This window comes from Onychomys torridus, chromosome 22, assembly GCF_903995425.1.
Source record: "Onychomys torridus chromosome 22, mOncTor1.1, whole genome shotgun sequence".
Lineage (NCBI taxonomy): Eukaryota > Metazoa > Chordata > Mammalia > Rodentia > Cricetidae > Onychomys > Onychomys torridus.
Genome location: NC_050464.1, coordinates 16,553,012 through 16,578,845, shown reverse-complemented (window position 1 = coordinate 16,578,845; position 25,834 = coordinate 16,553,012). Strand labels below are relative to the sequence as shown.

Below are 25,834 nucleotides of genomic sequence, written 5' to 3'. Positions count from 1 at the left end.
GCATGTCCACGTGTGGAAGCCAGAGGTCAACCATCCACCTTGGTTTTTCTTCTGAAGACAGGGTTTTCAACTGGCCTGGGGCTTGCCATTTCAGCCAGGCTGGCTATAGGTTAGCTGGCCAGGGGGCCTCCAGGATCCACCTGTCTGCCCCTTCCCCGAGCTGGGGTTAAAGTGGACACCACCATACGCTGTTTTTAACCTGGGTTCCAGAGCTTGAACTCGGGTCCTTAAGCTTACAAGGCAAGCACTTTACCGACTAAACCAAGACCCTCAGTCAGGTCCAGCTCTCTCTCCGTTCACAGCAAAATCACTGATTCTTACTTCGTCACCTCCAAGTTTCTCCCAGCTCAGTGCCATCTTTATACCTACCACATCTCCAGAAATGTACTCACTGCTGTCCCCAGTAATTCACAATGCTATATCCACTGGTGTTGTCCCTCTGGATGGCCAGAGAGCACCAGGGAGCCACCTTCCTCTGCCTCCCCCGTGGTGGGGTTACAGGTATGTGCCACTGTGCCCAGCTCTTTAACATGGGTCCCGGGGACGGAACTCAGGTCTCTTGTTGTACAGCAAGCACTTTACCAACCGAGCCATCTCCCCAGCCCAGATTAATTATCTTGAGTACAGCATGAAAATCTTAATCTCAGGGCTGTGGGTTCGAGCCCCACGTTGGGCGCCATTTGTAGGTGGAATTTTCCTGGGCCAGCAGCTGTTCTCAAATAACCACTCAGAATCTTAATATTAATTATAAATGCTCAGCCAATAGCTCAGGCTTATTACTAACTAGCTTTTACAACTTAAGTTAACCCATTTCTATTCATCTGTGTGCTGCCCCAAGGCTCATGGAATTTACCTCTCTGGCATGTCTTGCTCACTCTGTCTAGCTACCCTTCTTCCTCCCAGCATTCTCTCTGTGTCAGGATATCTTGTCCAATCTCTTCCTGCCCAGCAATTGGCCAATCAGCTTTTTATTAACAGTGAGAGCAATACATATTTACAGTGTACAAAGATTGTTCCATAGCATTGATATAGCCCAGGTTGGCCTGAAGTTCAGTCTCTCTGCCTTGGCCTTTTGAATGCTGGGATTATAGACACCCAAACAATCTTTCTTGAATATCTATCTATATCTATATCTATCTATCTATCCTTTTTTTTTTTTTTTTTTTTTTTTTTTTTTGAGACAGGGTCTCATGTAGCCAAGGCTGGCCTTGCTATGGTAGTGGAGAATAACCTTGAACTTCTGATCCTCCTGCTTCCACTTCTGAGTACTGGGATTCTAAGCATGCTCCACCATGCCAACCTTATGCAGTGCTGGGTTTCCCTTATGCAGTGCTGGGTTTCGGAAGCCAGGCCTTTATGAATGCTAGGTGAATGCTCTCCCTGCTGAGCCACATCCACAGCCCTTTACTGTTTAGAGCCAACCCGGGCTCTAGCGAGTAAAGCCATGTTACTACCATGGAGAAAGCAGACAGACACCAAGAGACTCAGTTTGCGACGGATCTCAAGCTTAGTGAAGTGCGTTCGGTATGTATCCTGTTTTCCCCGCCACGGTTCTATGCCAACACAAATCAAGGCATCCAGGAATGCTTCAAAGGATGGGGAGAACCAAAATTGGGCCCCACACAGCTTCAGAAAAACTGGGAGGAGAAACAGACAAGAAATACAGAAACCTGAACGCTGCTATGTAAATGCTGTGGTTGAAAAGTGGCCAGACACGCTGAGCACCTGGGGTTCTAAGTGAAAGAATAGGCCGGAGTCAGCGTGGGGTGGGGTGGGGGTCCTGCTAGCATTTGCTCCCCTAACCTCAGAAAGAGGAATGCAGGCACAGAGCATGCACAAGCCTGAACTGCACCAGGAGCTGCCTGGGGCTGAGCGCCTGCAGTTGGCTTCTAAGCTCTTCACCACACATCAAAAGCCTCCGCCTCGGAGTTGATTAGAAGTCAGGTTCCTGTGGGACTCCCATCATGGAACCTCATCTCCTCCTCCAGCAATATCTGGAGGCAGTATTCTGTTCCCTCCGTTTTAAAGTAGGGAAACTGAGGCTCGCAGGTGTCCTAGCCAATGAGACATCAAGAGAAGTCTCTGAGGCTGGGTTGTGAGAGGCAGAGCTGTGAGAGACGGAAGAGGATGGCTGGGAGTGGGTGTGCTTGAGGGGGAGGGGCCTAGTGTGGGTGTGTCACTAAGGGGCATGGTTGTTGGAGGGCGTGGCTGTGAGAGGGTGTAATTGTTGGGGTGTGACTTGGGGGTGTGGTTTGTGGTGGGGCGTGGCTATGAGGGGTGTGGTCGTGGGAGTGTCTGTGGTGGGCGTGGCTATGAGGGGTGTGGTTGTGGGAGGCGTGGCTGTGGTGGGGTGTGGCTATGAGGGGTGTGGCTGTGGGGGTGTGGTTTGAGGTGGGGCGTGGTTATGAGGGTGTGGTTGTGGGAGGGTGTGGTTTGTGGCGTGGCGTGGCTATGAGGGGGTGTGGCTGTGGTGGGCGTGGCCGTGAGAGGGTGTGGTTGTGGGAGGGTGTGGCTGTGGTGGGGGTGACTATGAGGGGATGTGGCTGCGGGAGGGTGTGGTTTGAGGTGAGGCGTGGCTATGAGGGGTGTGGTTGTGGGAGGTGTGGCTGTGGTGGGGTGTGGTTATGAGGGGGTGTGGTTGTGGGAGAGTGTGGCTGTGGTGGGCGTGGCCTGAGAGGGTGTGGCTGCGGGTGTGGTTTGAGGTGGGGCGTGGCTGTGAGGGGTGTGGCTGTGGGGTGTGGTTTGTGATGGGGCGTGGCTTGGTGGGGCGCGGCTGTGAGAGGGTGTGGCTGTGTGGGTGTGGCTATGCGGGGGTGTGGTTGTGGGAGGGTGTGGCTGTGGTGGGGTGGCTATGAGGGGTGTGGTTTGTGGTGGGGCGTGGCTTGGTGGGGCGTGGCTGTGAGAGGGCGTGGCTGCCAGAGGACTGGCTGTGGAAACCTCAGGAGCGGTGTTGTATTAGCGCTGCTAAGGCGCAGCTCTAAAAGCTGCATTTCCAAGCTCCACGATTTAGGTTATTTACTTTCTTGGTTAGCATCACCCCCCACCGTCTCCTCTGACCCCTCACGCCAAGCATCTGCAATAATCCTGGACAATGACATCGTGTCAGGTGAGAGCATGTCCCTCTCATGGTGGCATGTGCACCTCACTCCCTGTCCACAGAATCTGCGCTCAACTCTCCCCTGCAAGCATCAAGCCAGCCAACCCCAGAACTGTACTTGGGTCACACCATGCCAGGGAACAGAAAGGCAAGGCAGAGCAGGGCACCCTGGGTGCCTTTACCTGACGAGGTTGGCACAGGGCCCAGGCCACCGGCAGCTCTGGTAGACTCGCTGGACCACTGTCTCGGAGCCGTTCTGCACCTGGCAGGAGACTGTCCTTGTCACTGTGTGATGGCACCAGTGCCTGTGGGGACAGCAACAGTCGCATTAGCCTTGGCCATTCCCAGAAGGCCCAGCGGCAATTTAGAAGATTGTGCTGTGGGGAAAGGCGTACTGTCAAAATGAAACACCCAACAAAAGCGAGTTAAGGAATGAAGTGTTGATTTGAGCACAGAGTCCGAGGGTGCATCCATCCATCACGGCCAGTAAAGCATGGCAACAAGGATGCCAGCGTCTGGTCACCTGGCAACCACAGTCAGGAAGCAAAGAGAGACGGATGCTGGTGCTCAGTTCGCGCTCTCCTTTTTATTCAGCCCAGGACTCCAGCCTAGGGAATGGTGCTACCCAGTTCAATTAACCCAATCTGGAAACATACTCGGAGCTATGGCTCCTGAGTGATTCTGGATTCTGCCAACTTGACAATCAATATTAACCATCATCATCGGGCCTGGACCAGATCTGCCTGTTGTGGGACTCCTTCTAGAAAAAGGCACTCCAGTGCCAATGAGAATGGAAGAGAGATGTCACAAGGGTGTAGGAAGCACAGTTTAGAGTAAGCATTGGAGAAAGCAGGGCTGTCAGTCATGTGGGCCTATTGTCTTCAAAGCAAAAAACAAACAAAAAAGGAATAATGCCTGGTCACCTGGAATGCCGGAGTGGAAAGTGGCCTAACAACCTGGTGATCCTTTACTATTCTGTTAGGAGCTAGCCTCCACTTGAATCCACACCCTGCCCCCCATATCCTGAGCATCGTTTACGCTCTAATCCTGAGCTTTGTCTCACAGTGAGTAGAACCCATCCTTACGAAAGTGGTCCATGCACTTTGCATCCTCCACCAATAGCATCCATCCTTACCCTTAATACAAATCCTTCCTCCCTGGGCCCTATAGCTGAGCTCATGTATCAGCCAATAGAACTCATCCTTATTGCAAAGGTCACAGTGCTTTGCTACTTTGCTACAGAGTTTCTACCCAGCTGCGCCTAAAGCTTTGTTGTGATACTATGTTGAAATGCGTAACAATATACCTGGAGGGAAGACTCTTGCATGTTTTTGACCCAGCGCCTAAAAAGATGGTACTGACTCTGAGTTTTATCCTCCATCTTCCCGCCAGCTGTGAGGCTTCTGGGGTCCCCAACACCCGTGGACTGAAACCAGGATAGCTCTTGAAAGGCTTGGATCCCTAGTCTAGTTTGTATCCCGTATTGTACTCTAAAACCACAGGTGGGGCAGGAAAGTAAGATTTTACAGACGCGTATGTGGCAGTCAGCAGGTTGTGGAGGGCAACGACCATTGTTTCAGCTAATTCTCCGGGTCATTCTGTTCCAAGGTAGCAAGGGAAGCCACGTTTGGAGCTATAAGTGAATTGGTAAATAAATCAATATCTAATCACTGGTCTTTTCTACCTAATGCTACTTCATTCTCTTTTCTTCACATCCTTAGTTTCTTCCCACCTCCATCCCCAAGACCCAGTTGCACTGTGTAGCTCTGGCTATCCTGGAACTTGCTCTGTAGACCAGGCTGGCCTCGAACTCACAGAGATCCACCTGGCTCTGCCTCTGCAGGTACTGAAATGAAAGGCGTATGCAGTAGCCCAAATGAAGTCTCAGTTAACACTGAACTGTGTCTCTGGCCTGTGGTGGTTCATCTTTAGAGTCCCCTAGGAGACACACCCCTAGAAGTGTCTGTGAGGCCTTCTCAGAGCGCTGTTATTGAGGTGGGAAGGGCGACTTGGTCGGAATATGGGCGGCACTACCCAGTGCCCCGGGGTTAGGGACAGAGAAAGCAAGCTGCTTCCTGACTGTGAAGACAGCTACCTCAAGGTCCTGTCCACATTTCTCACCTGAAGGAACCCAGGCTAGAAACTCCCTCATGGACGTGTCTGGAGTTTTGTTTCCATGGTGATTCTAGACCCTGTTGAGTTGACAATATGAACTATCAGAGCCCCTGTGTCAGGGACTGAGGGGAAGAGAGAGCATCTCAGGCTCTAAGTCACTGACCTGTGGATTCCACAAAGGAGACTCAACCCCACCTTGCAGCAAAAGTTGGGAATAATGGAGAAGGACGTGATTACTGATGGGATGTCCTGTATGCTGTGAATGTGTGTTGCTCTGATTGGTTGATAAATAAAATGCTGATTGGCCAGTAGCCAGGCAGGAAGTATAGTACAGGCAGGATAAGCAGAGAGGAAAATTCTGGGAACAGGAAGGCTGAGTCAGGAGTCGCCAGCCAGACACAGAGGAAGCAAGATGTGAAGACAGAACTGAGAAAAGGTACCAAGTCACGTGGCTAAACATAAGTAAGAATTATGGGTTAATTTAAGTGTAAGAGCTAATCAGTAATAAGCCTGAGCTAATGGCTGAGCAGTTTTAATTAACATAAGCCTCTGCGTGTTTACATGGGTCCAAGCGGCCACAGGGACGCTGGAGCCAGCCAGAACCAGGAAAACTTCAGCACCCAAACACAGGAGAAGAGATCCAAACACTTGATGAGCCCAAGGAGCTACAGGAACAGAGCAGGGTCGACTCTAGGAAGGCTACCAGCAAAGGGTTGAAAGATGCATTAACTACAGTTATGTCAGCCATCGAGAGACAGCATTGGTACAGAAGGAGCAGGCTGAAAGAGACACCAGCATGTTGGAAATCCCTGTACAATTAGAAGTGTCCAGGAAGGTCCAGGCCTGCTGTATCAGCTCCTCTGGAGGCTGGGGCCACTCAGTAGCAGGGCACCTGGCTAGAATCCCCACTGAGGGACTAGGGTATGGCTCAGTCTACTGCTGTTAGGTTCCTATTAGAATCCCCCAGTAAGGGGCTGGAGTGTAGCTCAGTGGTAGAGCCCCTGCCTAGAATCCCCCAGTGGGGGGCTGGGGTGTGGCTCAGTGGTAGAGCGCCTACCTAGAATCCCCCAGTGAGGGGCTGCGGTGTGGCTCAGTGGTAGAGCACCTGCCTAGAATCCCCCAGTGAGGGGCTGGGGTGTGGCTCAGCAGTCTACTGCTGTTAGGTTCCTATTAGAATCCCCCAGTAGGGCTGGAGAGATGGCTCAGCGGTTAAGAGCACTGCTACTCTTCCAAAGGTTGTGAGTTCAATTCCCAGCAACCATATGGTGGCTCACAAGCATCTGTAATGAGATCTGGTGCCCTCTTCTGGCCTGTAGGAATATGTGCAGACAGAACACTGTATACATAAAAAAATAAATAAATCTTTAAAAAAAAAAAAAAAGAATCCCCCAGTGAGGGGCTGGGGTGTGGCTCAGTGGTAGAGCACCTGCCTAGAATCCCCCAGTGAGGGGACAAGAATGTAACTCAGCAGGACAATGACTGGCTCCAGGATAAGAGAAAAGGAGACCTGAGCAGGGATGACAGAGGTGAGGAAGAGGGACCGAACAAATATTATGGTTGGGCTAAGATGTCCAGCAGGAATGGGCTTCCAGCCCTGCCACCTACCACCATATCCTAGAAATTTCAAAGCTAAAAATACATCCCAAGCCACATTAGAAAATGAGAAGCAGTGGGCTAGACATTTTGAGGCTTCCAGGAGAGACAGAAAGCAGATGGGAGCAATTTGGTGGAGGAGAGCACAGCCGGAAATATGCAGCCAGCAGGACCAGCAGTAATGATGGGGGCAGTTTAGGAGCAACACATGTGGCCAATATGGAAGGGAACCACCCCAGGTGACTGTCAGAGTGTGAGGCAGGGGACCACAGCATTAGAGGGTGAGGCAGGGACCACAGCATCAGAGGGTGAGGCAGGGACCACAGCATCAGAGGGTGAGGCAGGGGCCACAGCATCAGAGGGTGAGGCAAGAACCACAGCATCAGAGGGTGAGGCAGGGACCACAGCAGCAGAGGATGAGGCAAGGACCATAGCATCAGAGGGTGAGGCAGGGACCACAGTAGAAGTGGTAGAGGGCAGAGGTAAGAACCATGTCTCTATCCCTGCTGGTATCAAGAATCAGGCATTGCAAGGGGTGGTACACATCTATGGTCTTAGTATTCAGGAAGCCGAGGCAGGAGGATTGCAAGTTTGAAGCTATTTTGGACTACACAGTGAGTTCGAGGCCATTTGATCTATAAAGCACCATAGACTCATAAACTGGTGACCTTCAGTATACCCTTGAAGCCAGAGAGCTGAAGTTGTTTACACACTCCCCATTCTTCACCCATACCACCAGTGTACCAAAAGTCAAGGTATCTTCAGGTGATGTTGGTGCACACCTTTAATTCCAGCACTCAGGAGGCAGAGGCAGGCAGATCTCGCCAGCCTGGTCTACAGAGTGAGATCCAGGACAGGCTCCAAAACTACAGAGAGAAACCCTGTCTCGAAAAACCAAAAAGAAGGAAGAGGAGGAGAGGAAGAAGAAGAAGAAGAAGAAGAAGAAGAAGAAGAAGAAGAAGAAGAAGAAGAAGAAGAAGAAGAAGAAGAAGAAGGAGAAGAAGAAGAAGAAGAAGGAGAAGAAATAAAAAAGAAAGAAAGAAAAAATTAAAATTATGGGATGAAAACTTTTGATCTCTTAGAAACGAAGTGGGCCAGGCATGGTGCCACACACCCAAGTTCTAGGCACTGGGGAGACAGGCAGGAACAGAGCTTCCAGGCAAGCCAGGGCTTGCTTCTCAGTGAGCTCTTTTCTCTAAAACATGTAGTGGTGGCAGGAAAGATGTCTCAGCGGCTAAGAGCACTTGCTGCCTTCCCAGAGGGTCCTAGCTTGGTTCTCGGCACCCACATCAGGCAACTCCAGCTCCGGGGAACTCGATGGCATCTCTCTGCGGCCACCACAAACATGCAACACACATACACATGGAGATACACATTAGCGAACATAAATCCTTTAATAAAATAATAACAAAAACAGAAAACAAAAGAAATGACATGTAAGACTTCAGGATGAGCTTCCAAACAGAACAGAGGCAGCTGTGGACACTCCAGGAAGCTGGGAGCCTAACTGTGGACTTTCCCATGAGGCCTTGCAAAAGCATGGAAGCGAAGAGGCAACAGAGCCAGAAGGCAGCAAGTACTGTATTTAAAATTAGTATTCTAGAAGGGGAGACTGGAGAGAACAAAGAGAAGCATACAATTGAAAAATCATGCCAAGTATGGTGGTATTCACCTTTAATCCCAGCACTCAGGTGACAGAGGCAGGCTGATCTCTGAGTCCAACCTGGTCTACAGAGCAAGTTCCAGGACAGCCAGGGCTATCCAAAGAAATCCTATCATAAAAAAAAGAAGAATCACAAAGAAACCAGGTTTGATGGCACGTACCTATAATTTTAGCACTTGGGGAAGTAGAGGCAGGAGGATCAGGAATCAAAGTCATCCTCAGCTACCTATTGAATTTGAGTCCAGCCTGGGCTACATAAGACCCAGCGGGAAGATACGGGGAGGGAGAGGGAAAGAGAAGGGATGAAGAAAATGAAAGCGTGAGAGGCAGACAGAGAACACAGTAAAGAAAATTCACCAGAAGCCGGGTGGCAGCGGCGCACGCCTATTTGATCTGAACACTCGGGAGGCAGAGGCAGGCTGGTCTCTGAGTTCAAGGCCAGCCTGGTCTACAGAGCAGTTCCAGGACAGCCTGTAGAAACCCTGTCTTGAACCCCTACTCAAAAAAAGAAAAAAAGAAAAAGAAAAGAAAAGAAAAAGAGAAAGAAAATTCACCAGAAGAAACATATGACTTCCTAATCTGAAAGGCTCTACTAAGTGACACTATAGTGAAATTCCAGAAGAATTCAGTTGAAAACTCTAAATGCTATAGGAGGGGGCAAGGGGAGCTGACACTCCAACTCCAGAGACTCTGGCGCCCCTTTCTGGCCTCCAAGGGTACCACCACTCATACGCGCGTGCGCGGGCACACACACACACACACACACACACACACACACACACACACACAAAGACACACACACACACACACACAAAGACACACACACACACAAAGACACACAATTCAAAAATTAAAATAAATACAAACATTTAAATTGATCAAATAACAGGTATCCTTTTCACATGCTAAAATTTTGAAATCTTGGTAGTAATGCTGTTTTGAAAGCTTGTGGCAACTTCAGAATGAAGGACCTAGCTAAAGGAAGTAGGTCATGGAGGATGGGGCGTGGGTGTTATTATCACTGGTCACTTCCTGTCAGTCTCTCCTTCCTGGCCAGCCATGATGTAAAAGGAACTTCTCTGCCATGCGGACCCACAGGGACAGATTGAATCCCCTGAAACCACCAGGCAAGATGAACCATTCTCTCCTTCAGCTGTTCCTGTTGGGTGTTGCGCCACGGTAAAACAGAGGTGACTTACCATAGAAGGGAAAGCAAGTCCTGAGGTTGTGTGACCTCCACAGTGTGGGCCAACTTTCCAGCAAACCTGTAGAGGTCAAGCAGCAACTTGATGTGGGTCCCGGGGTTTAAACTCAGGTCTCCGGGCTTGCGTGACAAGCTCCTTTACCAGCTGAGCCATCTTGTCAACCCCTTTCCTTTCATGATAATATAACATGGGTTCTATACCACCACTCTGTGTGTGGTGCCAAAAGGACACAGAGCTGTGATTCTTTTCTAAATGACCTACTGCCAACCCGAGGACAATGCCCAACCTTGAAACACATCCTGTGGAGACCAGAACAGACAAAGAGCCCAGCCACCTCTGGATCACACCAGGTTGTTTCCACAGGGAAATGAGCTGCAAATTGGAAAACATTTTCCAATAGTTTGACTCATCCTTTGCAGACATCTGATATTTTCATGGGCTGTCAATGGCTTCCAGCAACCAAAACCTGGCCCCAAACAATGAAGACAGCAAAACACAGACACAGAACAGGGGCTCTGGGCCTGTCCAGATACACGTGGAAACCCAGTCCATCAGTGCTGGGAAGAGGGTTCAGGCAGTAAAGTGATTGGCGTGAAAGCATGAGAGCCTGAGTTAGGAACCACAGCTCCCCTGTGAAAACCCGCCAGGAATGGGGCACACCTGGAACCCCAGCACCAGAGGAGCAGAGCCAAGAGGGTCCCCAGGGCTCGCAGTCCGTCTAGCTGAATTAGAGAGTTCTAGGTACAGTGAGAGACATCAAAATAATGTGGAGAGCAATTAAGGAAAGCACTTGATATTGACCTCTGACCGCCACACTCACATGCACGCACGTGTGCACACACACACCACACACACACACGCTACACACACACCACACACACACACGCTACACACACACCACACCACACACACACACTACACACACACACCACACCACACCCACACTAAACTGAAATACAAGACGTTTCATCTCAGAATCTCATGGTTCTGAGGCCCCTCCTAGGTTTGTGAGCTTCCTAGAATCTCCATGTCCCATGTCATCAGCCATGTCTTCTATTCTTTGGGGCTGTGTTCCACTGCCTCCCCACAAGTGTTTCTGTACTACAGAGCAATTCCAGCCAGAGAGGTTTGGCAAGAGAGGTGTGTCTCCTTCCTGACACTCCTTTGAGGATGGATCCAGACACACAGAACTTGGGGATACCACACACACACACACACACACACACACACACACACACACACACACAGAGGTTTAAAGCCCTTCCTACTCTTGCAGAGGACCCAACTACTGTTCCCAGCACCCACATCGGGCAGCTCACAACTACCCTAGGGAAACTCTAGCCCTAGGAAATCTGACGCCCTCTTCTGGCCTCCTCGGGCACAGCACTCATGTGCACATACCCCACATAGACACATCCACACACATAAAATAAACCTTTAGAACTTGGACATGGCAAGGGACTCCTCTGGCTGAGGAAAAAAATAGACTCTTGATTGGTAGAAACAGACTATCACACTGTTTGACATTATCTGAGCAAAATATATTCCCTATGGCCCTGAGTTTACCTATGCATGTGTGTGTGTGTGTGTGTGTGTGTGTGTGTGTGTGTGTGTGTGTACATGTGTGCATGTAGAGGTCACAGGTCAATATCAGGAGTTTTCCTCTATCAATTTCCACTGTATTTTCTGAGGTAGACTCTCTCACTGAACCTGAACTCACCAATTCAGCAAGACTGACTGGCCTACTTCCCACCGATCCCAGCCCTGGAGTTACAGATGTGTGCTATGACACCCTGCTGTAGATCCCAGCCCTGGAGTTACAGCTGTGTGCTATGACATCCTGTGTTAGATCCCAGTCCTGGAGTTACAGATGTGCTATGACATCCTGTATTAGATCCCAGCCCTGGAGTTACAGATGTGTGCTATGACATCCTGCTGTAGATCCCAGCCCTGGAGTTACAGATGTGTGCTGACATCCTGCTTTTGTGCTGGGCATGCAAACTCAGGCCCTTACTCTTGCACAAAAAGCACTCTACAGACTGAATCACCTCCCCAGTGCTCCTGCACTGAGTTTTCGTGAAGGACCTAAGACAATCAACACACCCCCAGCAAAGGGGATGGAGTGGATCCCACTTCATCCTGCTCTTGTTCCTTGAGAGAAAAGACACCAGACCCTAACCAAATAAATCTTAACAAATAAATATGGGCATGTTGGTGCAAGCTTGTAATCCTGGAGATGGGGAGACAGAGAGATCCCTGGGGCTCCCTGACCAGCCAGCCTAGCTTACCTGCTTTGTTCTAGGCCAATGAGAGACCCTGTGTCTGAAACTAAGGTGGACCACAATTGAAGAATGACAGCTGAGATTGTTATTCAGCCTTCACACTGACATGCACACACATGCATACATGTGCCTTCCAATGTGTGTGCATGCATGAGCTCCTGCATGTACACACACACACACACACACACACACACACACACACACACACACACACCACAAAACAAACACACCAAAAGAAAGATTCAGATTCACAGCCTGGAGCAGAGAACCAAATCTAACAAGATACAATGGGAGCAGTAAATGTAAACAGGCTACAGCTCCCAAACCCAGAGACTGAACCCCACATAGGGCATTGGGGTCCACGCCAACAATAAGTTCCATGTGAGATCGCTGGGAGCCGCAGAAGTATGAAGCAGGAATTCAGCTGGCTATGGCGAAAGCGAACACCTGGAAGAAGCCAAGGGCATTTCGAGAGGATAAAGCCAAGACTCAAGGAGTCTTGGTGATATTGGCTCTTGAATATTAGCCGTTTTCCTGCAATGAATTTCTTGCATGCTATTGTAGCGTGGAGTCTCCATTTCTAGAAGAGTGTATTTGATCACCCACTGGGGAAAATTTCCCCATTACTATTGGAATATTTGGACAACCCTCTCCCAACTGTGCTACAACAGGCACAGTCAAGACCCCTAATTTCAGGTCTTTCTGTAATTATCATCATTAGCAAAATCGGGCCAGGACATTCTCCAGACAAAATATCTTTTTCTTTCTCTCTTTTCTTTTTTCTTTTTTCTTTTTAAATTGGTTTTTTTGAGACAGGGTTTCTCTGTGTAGTTTTGGTGCCTGTCCTAGATCGTCGACCAGCCTGGTCTGCCTGGCTCTGCCTCCCGAGTGCTGGGATTAAAGGCGTGCGACACCCACCACCTGGGGCGACAAAAGTATCTTATCTGAGATTCTTCCCAGACTTTCTAAGAACAGACTTAAGCATCCAGACTATCCGTTTGAGGAGGCCTGGCGGATGTGCTAATTAAGCTTAACCTTTCTTCCAAATGCTATCTCTGCTCTAGGTCAATTAACTCAGAACTAAAGGGTTTTTACTTACCAGGTACATCAAGCTGTGACTCAGTTTACCCAGCCACCAAGTGCACTCCCCCACTGAGTCTCATACACAGTATGAGACTCCATAATCCTGGATCTCCTACAGGAAGATGGGAAGTAGAAACAGGAGAGTTCCCTCAAAGCCACAGATGAGCCTGGACTATGCAGTGTAAAGAAAAGAGATCTGTCTCTTCCTTTCCCCCTTCCCCCGTCCCTGGAGCTGAGGACCAAACCCAGTGCCTTGTGCTTGCTAGGCAAGTGCTCTACCACTGAGCTAAATCCCCAACCCCAAGATGGAAGACCAACAAGTAAGGTAGTCCTCTTACCTCCTCCACACATGCACCACATGGCAGGCACATACCTCTTACCACGTGTAGTTAACATATGCTAATGAAAAAATGTTGAGGGACCTGAGAGCTGGGCATGGTGATTGACATACACAATCCCAGCATTTGGGAGGCTGGATGAGGCAAGAGGTGATGAACCAGCCTACCTCCATCTTGGGCTTGAAAGCCATTTTATGGTAAAGACAAACTCAGTTCGTTCCTGTTTATGATTAAACCTCTGTTTCTCAAGGATTGGGCCGTGCCCAACCTGTAACCATACCTACAAATGGTTCTGTACTGCCTGATCCAGGAAATGGCAGCCCTGCCTCTGTATCAAAAGGTTGTTATGACCACCTGTTGTCATGACTACCTGGTTTAACCACCTTGTAACCATGCCTTTGTTTTAGGAGATTTTTATGACCAATTTGTTATACTTATGTTCTGTTCCTGTAACCCCACCTATTTGCCTGCCAAATTGCCCATTTGAAAATCCCCCACCCCTGAGCTATAAAAACCTTATCTTCCCTGTGTCCAATGCTGACCTTTTGAACCCCGCCTTAAGGGGGAGGCAGCCCAGGTATACAAACAAAAAGCTTGCTTTAATTAATTTGACCATGATGATTTGGGTTGGTGGTCTTTCTCACTACTTTGGGATTACCAGAGGATCGTGAGTTCGAGGCCAGCCTGAACTACACAGTGAGACTCCTGTCACAAAACAAAAAACATCCAGCAAGATGGACCAGTGTGTAAAGCCTGACCGCCAGAGTTCAATCCCGGCAACATACTTGGTAGAAGGAGAGAACTGTCTCCTACAGTTTGTTCTCTGACTTTCACATGAGCACTGTGGCACAGGTGCACACACACACACACACACACACACACACACACACACACACACACGGTGGGGGGGGGCATTTTTTGTACCCTGGATCAACATGAATAAGCAAGTAGTCGTAAATTATAACGCATCCTTAGCAGACCCTGCCAGACCAGTGAGTGAACATTTACGGAGTCAGCAGCCAGGTGCCCAGCTGCTGAACTGGGAGGTACCAGGACTCTAGAATGTTCTCTGAGCGCCTGGTACTTTGGAACTGAGTGTGCCATTCTCAGCCATAACCATGTTTCGAAGAACTAGATGTCCATAGATCTGGGGCAGCGCAGAGCGTGTGAGGATTCTGCCCCTCCCGCTCTATGGCCGCACATGCGCAGTTCAGTAACTAAGCAAGGGATCTTAGGTCTTAGGTCATCAATACGCTGCGTGGTTGCACAAATGGGCGCAGCGCAGATTGTGTGACCATCTGCGCATGCATGGCGAGGCTCCGTCAGCCCACCTGCGCACGTGCAGGGTATTCCTTAAAAAGCCAGACACAGACTTCTGCCTTCTCTTCTGCTCTTTCCTCCTCCCTCACTCTCCGTCTCCTGCCCCAGGCATGGCCATGCTCTCTTCTGTCCTCTACTTCCTCCTAATAAAGCTCTGATTCTGGGTCTTGTTGTGCTTCTGACCTTTCCTTGCGCGGTGACCAGAGCCGTTATCTTTTTGTTTTGTTTTGTTTTGTTTTGTTTTTAAACCAACAGAACACCTCTCTCACTCTCTGATGAAAAGATGAAATGTGTCCCGTTGTTTTGTTTCCCGGAAGCTTTGTGTTGTGGACTTGGGTGGAGACAGGTGAAGAAGGCTTTGTGCTGCAAGAGGCCTTCAAAAGATCCTTGGTGGGTGCAGGGGTGGGGTCGTGGGGGTGGAACTGTCTCACTGGGTAAAAACCCATCCTACATAAGCGCGATGACCCGAGTTCAAATCCTCAGCACCCAGGTAAAAAACGGCGTGGCTGAGGCCACCTGGGTACTGGCTGGTTTTGTGTCAGCTTGACACAAGCTGGAGTCATCAGAGGAAGGAGCCCCAGTTGAGGAAATGCCTCCGTGAGATCCAGCTGTCAGGCATTTTCTCATTCAGTGATCAATGAGGGGGGGGGGGGGGGGGAGAGCCCATTGTGGGTGGGCCAGCCCTAGGCTGGTGGTGGTCCTGGGTTCTATAAGCATCAGCTTCTGCTAAACTTTCCCAACTTGCTTTTTGGTCATGGTGTTTCGTCACAATAATAGAAACCCTGACTAAGACAGCCTGTAATCCCAGGACTGAAAGGGGCAGACACAGGAGGACCATGGGGGCTCACTGGCCAAGAGCCTGTCTCAAGGGAATAAGGTGGAAAGTGAATATAGCAGGACGCACGCACGCACACGCGCGTGCACACACACACGCACACACACACGTGCACGCACACACGCTAACACACAAAACAAGAAAAAGGTTCTCTTGCCTCACACCCCCCCCCCCCCTGTTCCTCCCTCTGTCCTTCCTTCCTTTTTCTTGTTTTGGGACAAAGTCTCACTACGTAGCCCTTGGCTAGTCTTAAACTCATGGTTCTTTTTTTCCACCCCCTAAATGCTGAGATTACAGGTGTGCACTACCAGGCCTGGCCCCCACCCCCACCAGGTGAGAAGGTTAAGACCTCGAGAAGGAAATGGCTGCCCATAGTGGCCCAGCAAGCTACAGGCGGAGTCAGCGAAAGCCAAGACCGCTGGGTTTCATTTTCTTGCGATCCATCTCCTTGCAATCAGCAGGGAGACTGGTTCCTGTGTTCACTAGAGTGAATAAAAAAAATTGATAAGAATCTGTGGAATGCAAGTGACCACAGAATTTGGCATCTGATACCCCGGGGGCCGCTGAGGCTGCTGGGAAGGTTGCAGGGAATGGTAACCAGGATATCCCACCATGAGCAGTGCACCTTCTGATCCTGAACCCAAAGGAACTGCTCTGGGGGCTGGGGAGATGGTTCAGTTGGTAAAGAGTCCGGAGGACCTGAGTTCTATCTCCAGAACACATGCACAGAAGTCAGGCATGGTGGTGCATGCCTCCGATCCCAGGACTGGGGAGGCAGAGGCAAGGCATTCCTGGGGCTAACTAGCCAGTCCAAGCAAACTAATCATCTCCAGTTCAAGGAGAAATACTGCCTGGGGAAAAAAGAAAAATAAATAAATAAATAAAAGGATGTGGTTGGGGAAATGGCTCACTGGTTAAAGCACCTGCTACCAAGTGTGGGGACTCATGTAAACGAAAGAATGAATGTCAATTCTAGAATCAGTCCTGCTGTTTCTGAGGCTAGCCTTCTGTGTCTCTCCAAGCCTGGCTTCTCCTCCCTGCCTCTCTGAGGTGGTCATGGCTGGTGATTCCTGAAGTTCCCAACTTGTGAGTTCAGACATGGCTGGACACCTTAAGATCCGACAGCTGTAGACAAGGGAGCTGATTCCAAAGCCTTGTGTTAGGATCATGCTGTGGAATCACAGTGTGACCTTATAGGGATTATTCCCTCTCCTGGCTCCTTCTTGTCTTCCCACAGTCCACAGGACAGGAAGAACGGCCTTGAAGCTGGGAAGAGCTTCAGAGTCCATCACACTAATGGTGGATAAAAGGATGGAGTGCTGTGGTCTGTCTCCCACAAGCTCCGCAGGTCCCCGAGTACATTATTTTTCTGGGGACAGATTTCCACTAACCCCCCCCCCCCCGGGGTTCATCTTCCAGGGATAGCCTCGGGCTTACCCTGCAAACGGCTGGCATGATGGGGTCATATTTAGGTCCACAGGGACTTTGTGATAACTTCCCGCCAAGTGTGTCACTAGAAAGGCACACGTGCTGGTGTGTGTTCCTGTGTCCCTTCCTTCCAGCCGTCACTTCTGGTGGGTAGATCCCAGAGTTCTGGTCCCTAGCTCCCCAACCCAAGGTCGGATTAGGATACATGGTGATAAGGACACCAGTGAAAAGAGAGGCAGACTGTGGTGATGTATTGTGTACCCTAATAAAATTTGCCTGAAGATCAGAGGACAGAACAAGCTACTAGATTAAACATAGAGGCCAGGCAGTGGTGGCACACACCTTTAATCCTAGCACTCGGGAGGCAGAGATCTGTCTGGATCTCTGTGAGTTCAAAGTCACCCTAGACTACATGAGATTGACTCAGTCTAGGAGAGAAACAGAGTCAGGCAGTGGTGGCACACACCTTTAACCCCAGCACTTGAGATCCCATGCCTTTGCTTGGGAGGCACACCTGCCTTTAATCCCGGTACTAAGAACGAAGTGATATGTCGGAGAAAGGTATGAAAGGTGTGAGGAAACAGGAACTAAAGCCCTTTTTCGGCTGAAGCTTTTTCAGGCTGAGGAGTCACAGAGGTGAGACATGGCAGTGGCTGGCTCCTTTGTTTCCTCTGCTCTTTCAGCATTTACCCCAATATCTGGCACTGTTTATTATTATTATTATTATTATTATTATTATTTATTATTATTATAAGACCTTTAGAAATGTGTGCAACAGTAGACTGAGGTCTACAAGGACAACCCCTGTCCTCAGGTCACCATGACTGAACCCTGGTGGTCCTCTGGCAGTCCCCGTCCTGAAATACAGGGTTCCAACCATCCCCGCCACTCCCTCCCACCTCCCATACCCCACCCCCCAACCCCACTCAGGCTGAGCTGGACTCACATTCAGACTTTCATCCCACACAGACGCTTCCAGAAATGCCCCCCATTCCTTTACCACCCTGCCTCTGTGAGGGACACCTCCTCTCCTCCATGGTTTGTCAACAAAGACCCAGCTAACAAGGGTTCCTGGATCAACAAAGTCCAGGCTCCTCCTTATGGAATCCCTCTGAGCATGCTAAGTGCCACCTCGGAGAGTAATATCCACGAGGGAGGTAAACTGAGTTGCTTTTCAGGACACAGAAGATGAATAACTCATGCGTTTTTAAAAATTGGAGGGGCAGCAATATGTGTGTGTGCGCGCGCGCGTTCTCCTGTGTGAGTGCATTGGAGACCAATGGTTGATGTCAAAATGTCTGCCTCTTTCACCCTCCAGTTTATTTTTCAAGACAGGGTCTCTCGCTGAAACTAGAATTCATAGAGCCATGCCCTCAGCCCTTCATCAGCCGGACCACCCCTCCCCCGCACTGGGCGATTCTAGGCAGGGGCTCTACCACTGAGCCACACCCCAGCCCCTCACTGGGGGATTCTAGGCAGGGGCTCTACCACTGAGCCACACTCCCAGCCCCTCACTGGGGGACTCTAGGCAGGGGCTCTACCACTGAGCCATATCACCAGTCCCTCCCTGAGAAGTTCTTAGGAGAATGCTTTTCTACTGAGCTACACTCCAGCCCCTCACTGAGGGTTCTAGGCAGAGCACTTAGAATACGCAAGGCCCTGAATTCCATCCTTAGCGCTGCAAGGTAGACAGATAGATGCATGTGCATGGATGCATGCCAAGGTTGTCTGAGAGTCTCTCTATTCTACCTTCCAAAGATAAGAATTTGGAAAAACTGAGAATAGCGAGCAGCTCTGTGGGCCGGGAGTAACTGTTTGAGAGAGTGAGAAGTGAGGCTGGGACTGGATCAGGAAAAGAGCCAATCAAAAAAGGCCACTGGGCCTGGGATGGGAACCCTGGCCTGAGGCTATAGGGAGCCATGTAAAGGCATTTAGGTAAGGACTGGATCTCAACTGAGGCAGGCATCAGAACGTTTTCTCCTGCCCCCTCCACAGCCACAGTGGCCCGGGCAGCTGAGTGAGCCCCCCGCCCCCACTGCAGCAGACTGCGGAGAAATCTGAGCTGCCCTCAGTGTGTTACAGGCAATTAATTGCCCCGCTTTGTTCTCCGCACTGATCAAAGGCAGATGTCCCTCCGGTGGAAGGTGCAAGAAGCCCACCTCGGCTCCCTTCCCCTTCCCCAGCCTGCCTCATCCTAGTCCTGCAGGCACCGTGGGGGCCCCACCACCACTATACCACAAGAAAGACCCAGAATCACCCAGAGGATCTGCAGCTGTTTTAAGTTCTTGATTTGTCCCTGCAGACCCATCCTCCCTCCTTCCCATGCCACACACCCGGCAGTCTCCCTGATTAAAGGGTTTCCCTTCCAGGAACCCCTGCAGACCCAGCGAGGGAGATTCCCACAGAGCGCCAGAGAAGCCCCGGCTTCCGCACCTAGACCCGGGAGCCACCGCCTCGCTTGCTTGTGGCTTTCTCTGTGGGATCAAACAGAAAATTAAATCCATCGCACGCAGGCTGCAGAATGCGCCGAATTAGGCTCATCCGTGAAAAATCTGAACGCTAATGACTTGCAGTTGCCTTTACCAGAAAGGTTTCCTTTAATCAACCCTGGGGTGGGTTTGCCAGGCTTTGGGCTAGAATTCCTTGGGATAAGTTTCTCTCCCTGTAGAGGGGAGCCTCACAATGGGACATTTGAAACAGTGAAGTCTAAAAAGTGCTTTTCGATTCCCCTCCTCCCCCCTCCTCTTTCTCTCCCTCCTCCTCCTCCCCTCCTCCCCCTCCTCCCCCTCCTCCTCTTACTTCTCTTCCCCCTCTTCCTCTTCTTCATCATCCCCTCCCCTCCTCTTACTTTCTCTCTCTCCTCCTCCCCCCCTCCCCCCTCTCCTCCTCCAGGGCTCCAGCTCCCACGTGCTGGGGTGAGCTTTAACTGATGCAGAGAGCCTTGAGTCATCCCATACTCCTGTAAGGAACCCCAATAAATGTGATTGATATATTGTGCACCCCAATAAACTTATTTGGGGGGTCAGAGAACAGAACAGCAACTATATGAAACATAGGTTTAGGCAGTGGTAGCACACGCCTCTAGTCCTAGCATTCAGTGTGAGTTCAAGGCCACACTGGAAACAGCCAGGCATGGTGACACAAGCCTTTAATCCCAGGAATTGATGTCAGGAAGCAGAAGGTTGTATAAGGCGTGAGGACCAGAAACTTGAGCCTGGTTAAGCTTTTAGGCCTTTGAGCAGCATAGTTCAGCTGAGATCCATTCGGATAAGGACTCAGAGGCTTCCAGTCTGAGGAAACAGGATCAGCTGAGGAACTGGTGAGGTGAGGTGGCTGTGGTTTGTTCTGCTTCTCTGATCTTTCAGAATTCACCCCAATATGTGGCTCCCGTGGTTTTTTTTAAATTTTTTTTTATTAATATGACCCTTTAAGATTGATGTTACAAATAAACTCACTAGTTCAGCAGTTTGGACTGTGCTGGCATCCTTATTCTGTGGTATGTCGATAATCTCCTATCTTTCATGAACAGGCATTTGTGTCCAGTCTCCCCAGGAAGAGTGTCACACAACATCTGAGGTTCACTCCGGTAAAGTGGGGTCTCTGCTATCCCCCCAGTAACTACATTCATGGTTACTTATCTTTTATTACAATTTTACTTGTATGTGTGCAGGTGAGCATGTGGAGGTCAGAGTTCAACCTGCAGGGGTCTCTTCTCTCCTTCCACCATGTGGGTCCCAGGAATTGAACTCAGGTCCTCAGACCTTCACCCTCTGAGCCATCTCTCCATCGGCCCCTGCTTACTTCTGCACAGGCAACATTCAACACGGGCTCTCATGGAGTCCTGAATGTTAACTAGGTTTCCAGCTTCTGCAGCCTTAGTGCATTAACATATGTCCTGCACACCTCTATAAGGACATGCTTGGTTCTAGACAATCCGGTAACGCACAGTTATGGTTTGAATCTGGACTATCCCACCCAGGTTCAAGTCCCAGCACCCATTCAGACAGCTCACAACAGCCTGTAACTCCAGCGCCGAGGGATCTAATGCTCTACTAGTTTTGGGGGGCACCTGTGTTCGCACGCATGCACACATGTACGCACACAAATACACACAATTAAAAATATTTTTTTTTGAGAAACTACAATAAACACCCTTACCCACATTGTGCTCACGTCCCTTGCCTCCTACCTGACCCCTGTGTCACACCCCTTCCTCTTGGGAGCTGTAATAAATTCCTTTACAATGACATGATCTCTGCAAATGTAAATGTTACTATATCTCACTTTTTTTTTTCCAGAGCTGAGGATCGAACCCAGGGCCTTGGGTTTGCTAGGCAAGCACTCTACCACTGAACTAAATCCCCAACCCCCATATCTCAGGTTTCTAGTCATACACTGTAGTGTGTGTGTGTGTGTGTGTGTGTGTGTGTGTGTGTGTGTATCACGCGCACTTGAATATGCATGAACATGCTATCCAGAGGTTAATGGTTAATGTAGGATATCTTCCTCAGTTTCTCTCCATCTTGTTTGTTTGTTTGTTTTTGAGACAGGGTTTCTCAGTGTAGCCCTGGTTGTCCTGGAACTCACTCTATAGACCAGGCTGGCCTCGAACTCACAGAGATCCGCCTGCCTCTGCCTCCTGAGTGCTGGGATTAAATGTGTGTGCCACCACTGCCTGGCTCTCCACCTTTTTAAAATAGTTTCACCAAACCTGAAGTTGATCAGTTTGGCTAAACTGACAAGCCAATTACCTTCAGGAATGTGCCTGTCTCTGCACCCCCTGTGGTGGGATGATCTTTTTGTACACTGTGAAGATGTCTCTCTGCCTAAGGTGCTTTCTGATTGGTTTAAAAAAGAGATTAATGGCCAATAGCTAGGCAGAAGAGAATAGGCTGGCGGGACTTCTGGGGAGAGAGAGGAACTCGGGAAGAATCTGAGGCACTCAGGAATTTGCCAGCGGGATATGGGGAAGTCAGATGTACTGTATGGAGGAGAGGTAATGAACCACACAGCAGAATGTAAATTAATATAAGCTGGTTAATTTAAGTTATAAAAGCTAGTTGGAGCAAGCCTAAGTTAAGGCCAAGCTTTCATAATTAATAAGAAGTCTCCAGGTCATTATTTGGTGGTCCCAAAGGAAGTTCAACCACACCCCACCCCACAAGCACTGAGGCTGTAGACAAACAGCGTATGTCCAGCTTCTACACGGGTGCCGAGGGTCCGAACTCAGGTCCGAATGCTTACACAGCAAACGCTGTACCCCACTGAACCATCTCCCTAGTGTGAGGATGCTCTGTAGCTACTCCATCCATCCACATGCAGGCTCCAAGTTGCAAAGAGGCAGGAAGTGTGGTGCAGGAAGCCAGAACACCCAGGCTCTGAGCACCATTGATAGAATGCTTGTTTAGCACTCATGACACCCTGGGTTCCAAACCCCGGCACCATATAAACCAGTTGTGATGAATGCCTGCCCTCCCGCCCTTGAGAGGTGGAGGTTCAGAGGTTCAAGGCCATCCTTGACTACCTAGCCAGCCCCAGGGACATGAAACCTACATCTCAAATATATATATATAGTCTCAAAACCCAGGTTCCAGCTCTGCATGGCTCAGCCATTCTCTAGCTCTAAGGTAAGTCCTTCTTTGTCTCTTTCTTGAGAAAAAGAGCCCTTACTCCCACAGCAAGGGACATATATCAGCAAGCAAGCAAGCAAGCAAGCAAATAAACAAACAAAAGATAACAGCAGTGGGAGTCTGCAAACGGTTCACTGCCAAGCTTGACTACCTGAGTTCAATCCCCGGAACCCATATGGTGGAAGGTGAGAACAGAGTCCTGAAAATGGTTCTCTGTCCTCCACAGGCATGGCCTGCCACAAATACCCACACACATATACACTTCACTGAACAAATGAGTGGATTTTTTTTTTATCTTAAAAACTATAGCAGTGAGATTCTGTTCCCAAACTTAAGCCTGCCGAATTCTGTAGGTCTTGAAATGTGTAAATATAAATAGAGTCCAAATGCAAAAACTGTCACCTTCTCAAGTCTCAGAGAAGATCTCTAAGGACTGGATGGGGGAAAGATGTGGCTTGCCTTTGCCCTGGGAATTTCCTGGGCCCAGCCATCACTCAACAGGACCTTTTGCTGATGCTGTATGGGATCCTCCAGGCCTCAGGGCGGGTCATGGCCCCTGCCCTGGAAAAATTGACAGCATAGACAAAACCAGATCGTGGAGAATATAAACAAGACTCTCATCAGGCTCCAGGACACAGCCAAAGAAGAGAAGGTGACCTCCAGCTCTCTCCATGCACCGTCATTTGTGAGCAAAGGCTCCAGCCAGAAACACTCCAGCCCTGTGCTGGAACCGGATGCCCCAGAGAGGCAAACAGACCCTTGTTTTTCTTCAGCATCTGCTCTGGCTCTGAGGCCTGGGGCCCTGGCCCATCCCCCTTCCTTCCTGCTGCTCTGTCACCAGCCTGGGAGGGTCCTGTTACCAGGCCAAGCAGTGCACTGACCTCCGGACAAAAAGGCTTTGGTTAGCAGGTCAGGCTAGCGGGATGAATCCCTGGAGCTCAATGGTCATAGCCAATTGGTGATTCAGTGAGAGAACTTGTCCGAAAAAGGATAATAAGTAAGGTGGAGAGGGACTGAGGGAGACACCCCACGCCCACTTCCAGCCTCCACGTGAACAGTCACACGTGTACAACACACAAGCACAAACTTACAATAATAATGCCTCTGGAAGGTGCAGCCAAGAGCCATTGAAATTCCAAAGCCGCCCACGGTGAGGAGCAGGGGTCTGACTGCTGGGGGATGCGGTGGGGGGTGTGGGAGGCAGGGTATATGTGGAGTGTGTGTCAGGTACTTGCCATTGTGTTCAAGTTCTCCATCTATGACGCTGGTCCTCTTGTCCCCACTTGTCACAGGGTGAACTGTCTCATTTTGCGGGTTTTGGCTCAGGGTCCCACTTATCCTGGGCTGGCCTTGAACACATTGTTTACTGAGAAAAGCCTTGAACTCTGATCCTCCTGACTCCATCTCCCAAGTGCAGGGGTTCCAGGTGTGCGTCACCATGCTCAGTTTTCCTCAGTGCTGAGGATGGAACCCTGGGCTTCACACATGTCAGACAGATGCTCTACCCGCATCCCAACCTTGAGCTGAGGTTTGCATCCCTGCGCTTTTGGGTTCTTTGATCTTGTGGGTGTCTCATCTGCCTCAGACACTCCACAGTCCCCAGCACTCAGAAGACAACCCCCCAACACACACAGACACACAGACACACAGACACACAGACACACACACACACACACACACACTCCACAGAGTGTCTGAGTCTAAATTCCATCCACACAGAGGCAAGCTTCCCCATCCTGGGATCAGTGGAGAAAGATCGGCATCTTCCCCAGACCGACTTCCGGCTTTCCCTCTCTTCCATTTACTAACAAAGCCCTTCCCGATCCCACACAATGAACGATGCCAACTAAAAAGCACCAAGCTGGAGAGATGGCACAGTGGTTAGAGCAACGAATGCTCTCTTAGAGGACCCAAGTTCAGTTCCCAGCACCACCCACATCAGATGGCTCACAACAGCCTGGTTCTAATGGACTCACAAACATACATACATACCTTTAATCCCAGCACTGGGGAGGCAGAGACAGGTGACTGCTGTGAGTTCAAGGCCCTCCTGGTCTACGTTAGCAAGCTTCAGGCTAGGCATGGCTACATAGTAAGAGCCTATTTCAAAACAAGAAAAAAAAAATGCATGTACATACATATACACACACATACACACACTATAATGTGCAAATTATTTACTGTATGGCTAAGTTGGCAAGAAAGGAGGTTAGGCCTGGCAAGGTGGCTCAGTGGATAGAGGTGTTGGCCACCAAACCTGGCAATCTGCATTCAATTCCCTAAAACCACATAAGGGAAAATCCTATTCTTGCAAGTTGTCCCCTGACCACCACACACATGCTATGGCATGGGTGCACACTTGCACACACCCACCCACCCACCCACACACACACACACACATAAAAACAAACAAGTAAATGAATGTAATTAAACACAAAAGAAATAAATTCCTACAAGGAAAAAAAAATCAAGAGATGTTAACTCATGGGAACGTGCTCATCTCAGCCACGGCTCAGACAGGATGACTTCCTCAGAAAGCTACTGAAGGACGCGTTTCGCCTCCGTGAGGGAGTAAACCGAGAAGTCAGCCGCTCTGACCAGCAGCCGTGAAATGCTGGGGAAGCATAGGGTGAGACTCGCACAAAGATCGTCCTGGGATAATGGTGAAGGCCGATTCCAAAACTGTCCACCTGATGTTCAAGGACAACCGACCCAAGAGCACAGATCCCTAATGCATTGTCAGGAGGAAAGCTGCAAAGAAAAGGGGGCGCTGGAGATGGTTCAGGACAACGGAGGGCCGAGTGAGCCGAAAGCAGGAAGCAACGGTGAGAAGAGTTGGGAGAGCCCCTGCCTAGAATCCCCCAGTGAGGGGCTGGGGTGTGGCTCAGTGGTAGAGCCCCTGCCTAGAATCCCCCAGTGAGGGGCTGGGGTGTGGCTCAGTGGTAGAGCCCCTGCCTAGAATCCCCCAGTGAGGGGCTGGGGTGTGGCTCAGTGGTAGAGCACCTGCCTAGAATCCCCCAGTGAGGGGCTGGGGTGTGGCTCAGTGGTAGAGTTCCTAACATGCACAAAATCCAGTATTCCATCCCTACCATTACATTAAAACCAAACATAATAGGCAGAGGCAGGAGGATCATAAGTTTAAGGTCATCTCTGGGTACTTAGTGAGTCTGACGATAGCCTACATGAGACAGTGCCGCTAAAAAAACTAAATTACAATGAGAATTCAAGTTGTAACTCAGTGGTGT

At 49.8% G+C, this 25,834-nt stretch overlaps 1 protein-coding gene across 2 annotated transcripts in view; it reads right to left on the bottom strand.

The window, feature by feature from the left end:
- The window catches only part of Col26a1 (collagen type XXVI alpha 1 chain), a 144,352-nt gene that overhangs the window by 98,799 nt on the left and 19,719 nt on the right, over nt 1-25,834 (bottom strand). For both annotated transcript variants that reach the window (XM_036172114.1, XM_036172115.1), the window contains exon 2: nt 3,280-3,402. In XM_036172114.1, the coding sequence (XP_036028007.1) occupies nt 3,280-3,402 (123 nt within the window). The remainder of the gene's footprint in view (nt 1-3,279; nt 3,403-25,834) is intronic.